The sequence below is a fragment of the Pagrus major genome, chromosome 7 (assembly GCF_040436345.1).
Source record: "Pagrus major chromosome 7, Pma_NU_1.0".
NCBI classification, from domain to species: Eukaryota; Metazoa; Chordata; class Actinopteri; order Spariformes; family Sparidae; genus Pagrus; species Pagrus major.
In genome coordinates, this window is record NC_133221.1 from 8394975 (window position 1) to 8408358 (window position 13384).

Consider the following 13384-nt stretch of genomic DNA (forward strand, 5'->3'; position numbering starts at 1 on the left):
TATATCGGGGGTAATAATACAAACTCAGAAATATAAATTTTTTCCATAACTGAAAAAACAAGCTGCTCTCAGAGGAAAATAAGGTCCCCAGAATAATGTTTGGAGCTAGAGAGGTGGCAGGGTCCGCCAAATAAAAACAAAACAGTCTGAAATTGTGTTGTTCTTTAAGGTCAGTTTGTTTATTCAGTTTATTCAGTCATGAAAATTAATATAGTTTGTTTAGGCATGAAAAAATCAGTCAATGACAATCTTTCTCTTCATTAAAATGCCAAAACTACATAGTGCACCTTTAATATCATGTTATAAAAACAACAAAACAGATCATCCCAGGCTTATATTATGTTATATCAACATATTTCGCAGTACTAGTTTCTATGGCTGTGTCGGCAATTAGGTACATTTCTACATTAGAATAATAAGAATAATATTGGACCTAACACTGCTGCAAGTCAAAAAATATGGCATGCGTATGTGCATAAACCACAAGTATTGAATGTAGAGGAACAGAAAAGAAAAGACATCTTAAAGGTTGCAAAATGGCTTTTACCTGCTTGGTATTACTCTTCAAAAGGAAAAGGTGTATCCTCCTACGTTTTTCCAATGAGCAAAATAAAGTTTAAGTGAAAACTGAGGCAGGTATTTGGTCCAAACAGAAAGCAGTGTGGGAAATACAGACCACGCTGAAGTGTAGTGCGTGGGAATTAACCCTCAGCTGCCCACAGCTCCCTGAGCACCACCCAAATATTCAGCGTATCTCTGTGGGACCACCTTAAAAGATTCAGAAGCCAGTGAACCACTAGGAGCGTCTGTCTGGCATAACAGGGTTTTAAGGTGGACTGACATCTACCTGATCTCGTCGGGTGCTCAGCCTGCGCGTGTCGCCTTTAACAGACTACCCTATGAGCGTCAGTTATCGCGATACCGTGCGGCGGAAATACCGCGAGAGCACGCCGGAGTTACAAATCGCTTGCTTATTGGTCTGGAGGTACTGTTGTAAGATGGCGCCCAGCGAAATATGAGTGGTTGAGAAAAAAGAAAAGCTACAGCTAGCCATCTAACAAAAATCCGGAAAAATAAAGGATAAACAAGTCACAGAGACACGTCAGTAGCACTTCGCTTCCCCGCTCGTTGGAAGAGGAGCGACGTTTCGAGGGTAGAGAAGCGGTTGTGGGCGGCTCGACCCTCGGCCCGGTTGAGGAAGAGAGGTAGCTAACGCGCCCACCAATGTTAGCCTGCTAGCTTTGGTGATAACAGAAAAAAAATGTAGTCGGTGTAACGTTTCAGACAAGAGAGAGCCAACCCAGTTTCTCTTGCTTATTGTCCATGCGCCCCTTACGTAGCTAATACGTTGTTGTTTGTGTGCATGATGGCGTAATTACACTTTTCCCAAACACAACTGTGCCTGGGTCTTATTTGCAAACAACACGCGGCTAGTTAGCCGTGTACCTGGCTAACCTAGCTTGTTGTGTAATCAGCTGCTAGATTGGCTGTTGTAGAGACACTGTGCCATGCAGGCGATCGTTACTCAATTGTTGTACAGAAGTTGTGTGTTTTCGTTATGCAGCAGCACCCGTCGCTGCTGTGAATACTGCATCGGATTTGGAAAGTGGCCGCGCTTTTGTCCCTGCTCGTACCCACTCTGCTAGAATTAACCCTTTCCTATTACCATCTCCATCTGTCTGTGTTGCTACCGGACAGTGATCCGGAGTCAGTTTGTAAACAGTGTAATGTTCAAGCTGATGTCAGCGCAGCGTTTTTTGTCCTTTATATTATTTAACGAGCAGCCTTACTGAAATCTGCTTCATGGTCAGTCTTTGCTCATACAGATAAAGAAAGTACATAAACCTGCAACTTATTTAAAAGAATCTTATATGAATTCTGCTTTTCTTTAGATCCTCCTCCATAGAAGAAGACACTGTCAGCAGCCATGAATAACTCCCTGGATGGTACAGGCTCCTATGAGGAGCTTGTGAGGCAGAAGGCTCGGAGCATCCCTCAGCATCGCATGAAGGAGTTCCTTGAGTCCTTGGCCAGCAAGGGTCCAGATGCCCTGCAGGAGTTCAGCCAGCAAAGCGCAGATACGACGACTACCACCACCACTATGGTCTACCAACAAGAGGCTAACTGCATCTACACGGACAGCACGGAGGTGGCAGGGTCGTTGTTGGAGCTGGCTTGTCCGGTAAATCAACACGCTAAATGGTGAATCTGTTAAAGAGCTCTGTCATTGAAGTGAAGCTCTCTGACAGACTCTGTCTTGTGATGCAGGTTCAAGTGCAGGTCCAGCCACAGCAGCAACAGATACAGGAGGCCACGTCTCAGCAGCAGTCTGTACAGCAGAATACAGAGCAACAGATAGTGCAGGTTTGTACCGTGTTATTGTGTTTATCATTTAATCCTGTTGGAGAGATGCACGATAAGCTTCAGTGTCTGTAAAACCTGTATCATAGCTAATTTCAGCACAATTCGGAAAAATGACATTGCACACTGTTCGTGCTAAGTCATGCTTCATATAACTTCAACCTGTAATCTATACACCAAGTATTATGACCATTTTAATGTTTATTAACCTAGATTTTCTGGGTATTTATTTCTGAGACGGGAAATAAATCGTATTGTATTAGAGCATATATTTAATTCTTAAAATAGGTTTACATACATTTTACAATGAACCTAAATCCATCTAGCAATTTTGATAGGTTAAAAATCAATAATACAAAATAATACAAAGTAATACTAGAGGGTTGCTTGAATTATGCTATTACTATTTCAACTTTTTAACCATGCAAACAAGTAAATAAATAAATAATAATAAGTATGTAATAAAAATGTAATAAGTAAAAAATTAGATTTGGATTTTTACAGGAAAAAGACAAGAAGAAAGATTGTAGTTACTGGAGTTTGGCTCTGCACTACATGTATATCTGTTTAAAGTAATACAAAAGCAGAATGCAATATTTTTCGGGTCATAGATAAAAAAAATTGGTTGCGAAATTTAAGCCATGAAAATTGCCGTAAGAGTATGTATTTCATAAGTGAATACCCATTGCTGTACCTGTAATGCATACAACTGGACAGTCAAAAAAAACATTCTCTTCTTCATTGTTGGTGTAGTTACTGCGGTTAGCCTTTGTAGGGCAGCGTGGCATAATTAATCATTCATCTTTGTCGACTATACCTCAGCCTTACTCACCCTCAATCGAGCATAAACTAAACGTTAGACACTTCTTTTGTAAAATACTAAAACGTGAAATTACCTGTTATCTTGTTGGTAACAGCCATGAGAAGCATGTAATTATTGGTATTGGTTAAAAAAATCCATAATGTGCATCTCCACCCTGTTCCATTTAGTCCTAGGTCCATCTAATATCTCTCTATTTCTCCATATCTCTATTTTCAGGTGCAGATTCAGGGCCAGCAGCAAGGTCAGATGCTGGGTCAGGTCCTTCAAGTGCCCTCTGGCTCCCATCAACAGCTTCAAGGTGTGACCACTGCACAGCTCATTCAGCCTGGGGAGCTCACAGAGGAGCAGCACCAACAGGTATACATGAGCACACCATCATGGCATAATTCCAAATGTTGTCACCAGTCAGAGTTTGAAGTTATCTCTCTCCCATCTGTTTTAGCTTCAAGCTCAGTTGGTGGCAGCTGTTGCAGGAGGTCAACAGATCCAAATCCAGACAGTGGGTGCCCTCTCTCCCACCCAGCAGCAGGATAACGCTGAGAGGAGGGTGCTGGGAACCACCGTCGCCACGTCACAAGGAGCAGGTGTCCTCCAGCCAGCAAAGAAGCGCAAAGTGGACATGCCCATCACTGTGTCCTACGCCCTGCCTGGTCAGCAAGTAGCCACCGTCCTGGCTATCCCTCAGGGACAGGGCCAGCAACAGAGTTACGTGTCTCTGCGGCCAGACCTCCTAACTGTGGACAGCTCCCACCTTTACAGCGCTACAGGCACTATCACCAGTCCCACAGGGGAGACCTGGACAATCCCTGTCTACTCTGCTCCCGCTGGTTCCGGTGGACGTGAGCAGGTCACACACATCGCCATCCCCCAGGAGGCCTATGGAACAGTGCAGGTTGCTGGGACAAACACTACAACAATGACTACAATGCCAACACAAGTTACTGTTGAAAATGACAAGCTGAAAATCCCTGCCAGCCAGAGTCAGACAGCGCAGGCCGTTTCCAGCATTACGAGCTCTGGAGGAATGGGTGGCCAAGAAGAGGTGGTGCACACACTGGCTGCAAACACACTGTTCCCTGCCCAGCTGATGAATGGAAACATCCACATCCCAGTGGCAGTACAGGGCTACTCCAACGCTACACAGTCTCTTATCTGGGATCCACAGCAGCAGGTGCTACACACACAAGGGCTGTCGGGGCAAGACGCACAGCAGCTCCAGGTACTAACACAGATGGTGAGCTATTTAAGACTTGATATACATATAAATATTTATTTCTTGAGTACATGATGTTAACTGTTTGGTGTGTTTGCGTCTGCGTAGGGTCAGACAGTGGTAGCAGAGGTAGATGGCCATGGTCAGCAGCAAGTGCAGGTGCAGGAGCTGCTGCTACCCGCCACTCTGAAGCCAGAGGAGGGGCTGGACGTGTGGCGGCTTTGGGCTCAGAGGAAAAACACAGAGTTAGAAAAATCAGATAAAAATAAGCTGGCACCGATTGGCCGTAAGTACAATAATGTTTATTATAATGTGAAAACGATATTTTGTTGTTGATGCACATGTGTTTTGCCATCGTCTCGTCTCATCTCTGTTTTCATCTATCAACCCAAACCACTGATTTGTGTGTGTTTTAGGACGCCAGGCACTGCGTTTCCAGGAGGACCTGGTGTCATGTGCAGTAGCGGAGCTCTGCATGGGTCTCTCTTTGATGACGACAGAGGCTAGGGGGCTAGAAGGGGAGTCTTATGAGGCGGATGTTCTCTATTATGTATTTCTGTGCATACAAAAGGTATGTTCACTTTGAAAGCAAAAGCACACTCTGCTCAGCACCCATTTAATGTGGAAACACTGGTTTGACCGCCTTTATCTTTATCCAATTTTCTTTGCAGTATCTGTTTGATAACGGTCGTGTGGATGACGTTTTCTCAGATCAGTACTACACTCGCTTCGCTCACAGTCTGCACCAGATCTTGGATCCGTGGAGACCATCTATTCATCCGCTAGGTGTGTACAAAAAACCTGCAATGCATGTTCCTCTGTAATCAACGTCATGATTGTATTAACTCTCAGATATAGTGCACAGTAGTAAACACACAGACCCACCACTATTCTCAAAATCCATGATTTGTTTTGTTTTTTTATTTAAAGGTCATAATTCAATTTGATTTTCTAAAAGCACTGACGGCTATGCCATTGTTAGAATATTGCATATGAATATTGATTTATGCCCTTGCAACTGCCATTTACATTTGCAAATTCTAAAAGGGGAATTTTACAAAAACAACTTGACTTTATCCTTGGGCTTTTAGCATTGGGTAAGTTCAAATAATATTCACCGAAAATAAAGATTGTAGGATTGGACAAAAAAATCTGTCCTTCAGGCATTCAACACTAAACAACAAAAGATAGAAATTCAGTTTGTTACAAAGTTCGGTTTCTCAAATCTGCCCAGAGTAAACCCTCTCCCTAGACAAATCAATAAAGGATCACTGAAAAAGAAAATAAACCCAAGTTACCTTCTATGCTAGACAGTTCAACTTCTTCCTGTGCACGGGATAATTGTCTGGAAGTGCAGCTGCAGGCTACCTGTATGCTAGCTGTGTCGTCTTTGAAGTGTTTTTTCTTTTTCTTTTCTTCTTTGGAAACACGCAAGTAGGCAGGGGTTGAGAAAAAAAACGGGGAGAATCGCAGATCCTGCTTCTGATTTTGACTGTCGAAAGTTCATTTTGCTCAATTTTTAGAATCAAAATCGTGACTATATATAATCTTGAATGATCGTGAATTGCTAGTAGATAGTAATTAAAGCTAATGACTATTATTTAGTTGTTTGCATAACTGTGGTTATGTTCTGAGCAAAATGTAAAATACCTAATTAAAAAAATTTAAGCTTTGCTTTTAAGAGTGTGACATTTTTGAAAAAAAAGTATTTTCTGTTTTGTAGCGTATCACGATTGAAATTAAAGACCTTTTATTATTCCTGTGTTTATAAACATTACTGAATTTGAAGATGGGTTTTTCAATTTAGGAGTGACAGAAGGTTCCAGTCTTTTGAGTTTTGGTGATGGGACTAATGGTTGCTTAGATTTAGATTATGGGGATTATTATTATTATGGGGACTTTTTAAATGATATTCAACTAGCCAGACAGTAGCTCTCCTACTAGAACTACAAAGATTTGTGTGGCATCGCAGAATATTTTTGTGATAGCAGTTGTCATTCATTATATATTAAGTGATGATTTTATTAACATGCCATATTTTCTTAATCTGCTCCTTACCTCGCCTACCAGGTTACGTTATCCCCAGCCATGTGACGGAGGAGATGCTGTGGGAATGTAAACAGCTGGGAGCTCATTCTCCCTCAACGCTGCTCACAACGCTAATGTTCTTCAACACCAAGTGAGTGGCATAGCACATGACTGATTTCTTTGTTGACATGCAACAATATCGTCTGTTGTGTACCTCTGTGCGTAAGAGCAAATTTAATCTAGAAAACACATAATTTCATACCACATAATGGCAAAATAAAAATGTATACTTATTCTGTATTTCCCTTCTGTCCTCATATGGTAGCCAGTCACCTCCCACTGGCCGAAATCAGTCAATGTATGTACTGCATATTTTCTCAACAGGTATTTCCACCTGAAGACAGTGGATCAGCATCTAAAAGTGGCCTTTTCTAAGGTGTTGAGACACACCAGAAAGAGTCCCAACAACCCCAAAGACAAGAGCACCAGTATCCGATACCTAAAGTCAACGGAGAGGTTCATCGGACAGAAAGGTAAGAGTGTAGCTGAATTGTGATGTGGTGTCTTGAGAGGAAACCCTATTTCTTTAAGGTTAGTTAACTTTTTGTATGTTTGTCTGTATTCAGTCACAGATGACATGTACTCAGAGCAGCTGGAGGATCCAGAGAACCCGCTGCGATGCCCCATCAAGCTCTATGATTTCTACCTCTTCAAATGGTAAGTATAAAACATGACACATAGGAAATTTTAACATTTGTCAGAAACGACTGGTAAAAAAAATTGGTAAAAAAGGTGCTGCTGCTACCTGTAAATCAAACTGTTGTGTTTATGTTATTGACATTGGTTGTAGAGTACATATTGAACTGAGTGGTTAAACTTGCAAGAACACTGTTGCCAGGCAACTGGCAAAAACATGGATGTCACAGAGGATAACTCTTGATTTTTATATTTTCATGTCTCTTTATATTTCAGAGAATGAGAGCAAATATATTCTTTGGCCTTCGCTGCCTATAAAAATGTCAGTGTCCTTCACAACTTGTGAATAGTGACACAAAGGCTACAAAGGGAAACTGGTCGGCCATGTGAGCACTATTCAAGTCTGCATGTCAAAGTGTCGTATATAAAATGTAGCCAAATACCATTTAAATGTTTATTGGACAGTATTATGATCAGCAGTTAAATGGATAGTTAACGTAACAGTAAATTGCCGCTTTTGTGTCAATATGACCAAGAGAGGGTTGGCCTACACTGAAAGAATAACAGCCAGATTGTAAAAACTGAATTTTCCTTCAAGGCAACTTTGTTCATTCTGGCATTATATGACCATAAATTTAATATGAAAACACTCTTTCCCATTATTCTTCTCCCTGGCAGAAAAAGTATTTAAAAGTACTACAGGTTTTTTTTTTAAATGGAAATGAAACTATCAATTTTATTCTGATCCTTCTATAAAAATGGAAAAAAAGATTGGCTGCTTCCTCATAGTTATAGTTATTTGTAATGCTTGGCATCGGGTGGGATTCAGACATATTTGGATCGTAACATCAAAACAATTTTTTGTGCTGATCTTGGGTCTTAAACCCAGTTCAGACCAAAAATTCACAACAAGATGAAACTGTTTTTGATGGTTGCAGAGAAAAGTTGCAGCCATGTGAACTGGCCTGTCTCTGCTCCACTGACACCAGCTGATGGTGTCGCTGCGACTCACCTTGTCAAGTCACCAGTGGCTGGTTTTAAATGCAAGGTTTGTCATCTGTTGAATAGCCAATCAATGCTTTGTAGCAAAGTTGGTTGATCAAGTCAGTCAGAAACAGTCGACAAAATAGCCAAATTTTGGACAGAGGAAAGAGAAAACCACCACATCAGTTTGTTTAAGGAACAGTCATGACGCAAGCCTTCAAATTTCAATTTCTTGCTAAACTGATAATGTCACTGCCACTTTCACTTTCTGCAAAGTATCGATATCCTCAATCGGCCCCCAAAATTGCATATCGTTCAGGCTCTAGTTATAAAATTATTAAAATGTTAAATAATTAAAGATCACAGTTTAAAGTAAGATGTTTTTTTCTTTCTTTGGTACTGCTGATGTTCTGGTAGTCTAGGATAGGAAAAATTCAACCTTTTTCCTTTTTCGGTCATTGACTGAGAAATTTGTGTGAAATAATTTTTGTTTCTTATAATGCATTATGTCAACCGAAATAAAAATTATAATTCCTTCATTCAAAAGACGGCAGTTGGAACAGAAGTACAGAGAGTCTTTGTAATGGAAATGATACAGCATCTTGTCAAAGTGGTGTAAACTGGCAGAATTTCCGAAAGTAGCAGCAAGTTTTAACTTGTCTTGTTGGGAATCTTTGATCTGAACTGGGCTTTACACCTGAGGAAAGAAGCTGCTCTGTAGACTGTTTGTATTACACGGCAACTTTTTTTTTGCGGTTTCCACAGGCTGCTCCAAGGCTCTTTTTTAGCTGCTTTAATAACATTACAGTTTGCAGAGACAAGCTAAAACTGTTAAATTGATATCCTGCAAATGTGCTCACACTGTGTTCTGTTTCAGTCCGCAGAGCGCTAAAGGTCGCAATGACACCTTCTACCTGACTCCAGAGCCCGTGGTGGCTCCCAACAGCCCCATCTGGTATTCAACCCAACCAATCCCAAAAGAACAGCTGGAACAGATGCTCGCCCGCATCCTCGTCATCCGCGAAATCCAGGAAGCCATTAACATGTCGGAGAGCGTGCACTAGTGGGACCGGAGGAGAACAATAAATGGACTAGACTCTTCCTCTTTCTCTTCACCCAGCCTTTTGATTGCTCATTATCAGTAGTTTTCTATTCTCTCACACCCTCTTGTGGTCTTTAAGGGTGGCATGTATATGTTTATATTCATTATGTGTCAGCATATCTTACACACAAAGACTGTACATACACATACAGCCAGTACAGATGATAATTTGTCTTATTGAGGCAATCCGTCAACCTTACCACCTGTTCCTTTCTTTGTTTTTGTTTTTTTGGCCAAAGGATGTAGTGTCTAATCATTTTATTGGACCTGAACTCTAATTTAAATGTTATTTTAACTGTTGGTTTTCCTCACCAATAGTCTGGAACAATTGTTAAATTTCTTTCCCACTTTTGTTTTAATCTGTAATATATTTCATATATATTTTCACTGGGGTTGGCCTGCGCTATGCTGCTTTTCATAGACATCCCTCTTCGTTGCTCTACATTACCCTCATCTGCCTTGTTCACTGTTATGTCTCACATAGAATATACCTCAGTGGTATTAAGACTGCATCAGTTAGCCAAACGTAGGCTAAAAGCTCATTTCAACTTGTGTGAAATCTCCCTCTTTCTTTGTATTCCACTGTCATCTGTCGTGAGCCAAGTTCACATGCGAACCCACTGAACCTGCTTGTTAGTGAATGCTGCCTGGGCTGTAGCGCCCCACAGCAGCATTGAATCGTATCAGGACATGGACTTAATGCAATACAGTGTCGCCACTCAACCTGCAGCCACTAGCACTTGCAGATGGAGGGCAAAGGCTGCTGATTGCTGCTGGATCCTCCTTTCTCTCTTCTGTCCGCCCCAAAAACTCACCCCGAAGAGGAATCTATTGTATAATACATGTTTATTACATGACAGATGAAAGACGCTAAAAAAAAAAGAAAAGTGGGTTAGCACTTAATGTTCTATAATGTATAATACTCATAGCTCCTTCATGTACTGTATTGGGTTTCAGTCATCTAAGGAGAATGGCAGTGCCTGTGTGTTTTTGAAACATGACCTTTTTTGTACAGCCACTATACCATGTGTCTGCCTTTCTGCACATGCATCCTTAAAGGATGTGTTCACAGAAAAAGGAAAATTTTGTCATTATCTACTCACTGTCACGCCGATGGAAAGTCAGGTGAAGTTTTCGTAGTCCACAAAACATTTCTGGAGCTTCACAGCAAAACAGTGCTGCGGCATTCTCCTAAACAACTGAGGTAGATGGTGAACAACTGAAAGAAACTTCCCCTGACTCTCCATCAGCATGAGGTTGAGTAGATAAGGCTTATTTTTCCTTTTTAGCTGAACCTATCCTTTAAGTATTGATAGCCTGCATTGTGTGATATAAAATGATGCACAATGATTTTTCAAGGGAAAAAGAACCTTAATAAAAGTCATCTCACAGCATCATTTCATCAGTAATGGAGGCAGAACAAACATACAAAAACAGTGACTACATATTTGGTAGCTTTACAAATAGACAGTTTGGGTTAACATGAGTGTTTCCTGTTTTATGTGACCTAACCCTCTGTATTTAACAGCATGCACAGGTGGAATTGTTCTCATGAATGTCACACTACGTAATCCACAGCAGAGGAACAGGTTTGACCTGAACGGCTGGTTCTCCTTAATTTCCCCTTCTGGTGACAATACAATCTGCTTCGTCTGTGTTTTCTCCACCAGCACTTATTTGCATGTTGTCAGGCCAGTTTTCCTCCTGCAGGGCCTGATGTCAGAAAGCACACGCCACATTATTTCTGCAGTCTTTTTCCTCCTTCCTCCTTCAAGGGCTTTTTTATATCCGAGCAATGTCTCGCTTGTTTTTTGTATTCTCAGCTATACAGTATGCGAGCTCAGGAAGTGTGTGAGCCTGAATTAAACAGTGAGGAGGAAGGCAGTAGCCTCCTCAGTATGTTCCCAGGGTGTAACATCTGCTGCACCGAGTTCTGTGGTTGCTCTGACGCTCTACGATGGTGTTGTCTCCTTCTCCCTCCTCGGTGCTCCCGTGCTGAGGAGCTGTGGGATCGACCCTGTGTGCGGTGGTTAGCGTTTGAACTGGCTCCTTGAGTTTGTGGGCTGCCATGAAAGAGAAGACACCTAATTAAAATGTCATCATACTTTACAATGAATAATAATACGCTGCCTGTGCAGAAATTGAATATGGTGCGTGTTGGTGCTCATTGGGAGTTAATGTCTGTGTTCTCACCCTGCTGAGGTTCTTTCACTGAGCCAGTGCAGCAGACACTGATGAACAAATATGTACTGGTCCTGAATACACAAAGGAATGAGCAGGTAATGAGGAAGCTTCTCATACCAAACAGTATCAGCGTTTATGAGTATGATGACAGATTTATGAGTGGGTGAGTGGATTACAGGTATGCATTTAAATACTCTAAACATGGTCCTTTTAGATACGTAGAAATATTAAGTGCGTATATGTTTGCCGGACAACAAGAGGAACCTAAGGAGGTCAGTGGGCCACAATAAATTTACTGTTTAATCACACCACAGATGAGACAAGAAACAGTTGATAGCAGATTGTGAGCTGTAGTTTCCCGGGTAAACACACCGACCTCTTCGGCTGTTGCATCTGCAGTGAGGACACCCAGCCTGTCTGCTTTGCTTAGCCTAGAGACACTGGCAGCAAAGAGTTGCTCCGGAGGATGAGGCTGAAGAGGTCTGTGCGTTTACTGGGGAAACTACATCTCATAAACCAAGTATCTGCAAGAAAAACAAACACAGGCACGCTACACTATGAGTCTAGCGTAGAGAACGCAACCAAGGAAGGCAACTGATGAGAGGTTGAGTATTTTTGTTATTGCTTCTTAATACGAAAGTAAAATATCACAATAGTTCCTCCACCACTGCAGGTGAGCGTCGGTACTGGACTAACCAGATTCTGGACCATCCACATTCGATGTAGCCGTAGATCCTCCACAGCGGCCCGGACATCAGGCCGGATGCCCCTCACACACAGCTGCATCAGCCACAACAACGTCACAAATGTCCCTGAGCGCCCAACACCTGCACTGAAACACATAAACAGAGGATTGACCTTAAACCCCATTGCCTAATCCATCTGATCCAGGATTAATACTGAAAGGGGATCTTTGTTTCCTGAATTAGAAGGTGATGGGCTGAAGGTCAGACCTGCAGTGCACCACAGCTGGCCCCAGACGGCGAGTAGCTTCCAAAACCTGCCGCACATGCTCAGTGAAGGCACAGAGTGATGCGTCTTTAGGGACGCCCTGATCCGGCCAGGAAGGGTAGTAGTAGTGTGTAATCATCCTGTCTGTTGGACAGTCTCTCTGAAACACAAACACTTTCCTTTAACCCAACAACAAGGGCTTCTTCTTTGATTGATTACTCGTACGGTCAGTGCACACAGAGGCCAACAGAAGCACTTTAAAGGGACCACGGGGGATGATAGATGGGTCTTTGTCTCACCTTTCTGAGGTTAATGGTGGAGACAAAATAATCTGGGCCTTGTTTACGGGTCACTGTTGTCACTTGGATCAGTCCATGATAAACTGATCCTGGATCCAGAGGCCAATACTTATCACACAGCACCTTCACACACAGAATAAAGGACAAGCTCAAATGTTGAAGGACTTGGAAGTTGCTCACATCATGTTATTACTTTCTTGTTGAGAGTTAGATGAGAAGGTCATGTGTGCGTTTTAAACAAACGAGATGGAACTTATTAATTATTAACCGTAGAGTTGTTTATAAGGGTTTTTGTTACCTTTAGATAGAGCGAGGTAAATAAAAACAAACAACAATACAGGCTATAGTTTATTATTGCGTATCAGAATCATTACAGCCACTAGAGGACTTGTCTTGATTTTGGGCGCCTGCTCAAAAGACTTAAAGCAGCTACAGAGACTTTTTATTTTGTTGATTCTGGCAACCCCGTGGACAAAAGCGGCTGGAGCACCGCTGCCTACTAAATCTGTCAGTTTCGTAGTCTACTTTGGGATGTAGGATGGGTTGACTGCAATCCCAATGTGTTTGGGAATGAGACTCAAAAACCAACTTTTTTCTACAAATAGCACCTTTAAGAATAACTGTATAAAAATAGTATTACAGTCTTCCTGCTGATGGTCTCGTTTGCTTATGTAGGTCATAAAGAAGGCATCAACGTTAAATTGAGACTGTTTCATAACCATTTAAAAACTAAGTTTAAGCTG

General features: G+C 41.8%; 1 protein-coding gene across 2 annotated transcripts; it reads left to right on the plus strand.

The window, feature by feature from the left end:
• The first annotated feature begins 987 nt into the window (after nucleotides 1–987).
• Nucleotides 988–10601, plus strand: LOC141000186 (transcriptional regulator QRICH1-like). 2 transcript variants are annotated; one of them, XM_073470832.1, is made up of 12 exons: nucleotides 988–1205; nucleotides 1893–2182; nucleotides 2269–2364; nucleotides 3401–3541; nucleotides 3627–4403; nucleotides 4506–4683; nucleotides 4814–4968; nucleotides 5069–5183; nucleotides 6468–6576; nucleotides 6810–6958; nucleotides 7052–7142; nucleotides 8983–10601. In XM_073470832.1, the coding sequence occupies exons 2-12, from the start codon at nucleotides 1928–1930 to the stop codon at nucleotides 9167–9169; spliced, it is 2253 nt and encodes a 750-aa protein (XP_073326933.1). In that variant the 5' UTR covers nucleotides 988–1205; nucleotides 1893–1927; the 3' UTR covers nucleotides 9170–10601. The 2 variants fall into 2 exon arrangements, with proteins under 2 accessions (XP_073326933.1, XP_073326932.1); XM_073470831.1 differs by having other exon boundaries at nucleotides 1116–1205; nucleotides 3627–4418; nucleotides 8983–9259.
• The last annotated feature ends 2783 nt before the right edge of the window (nucleotides 10602–13384 follow it).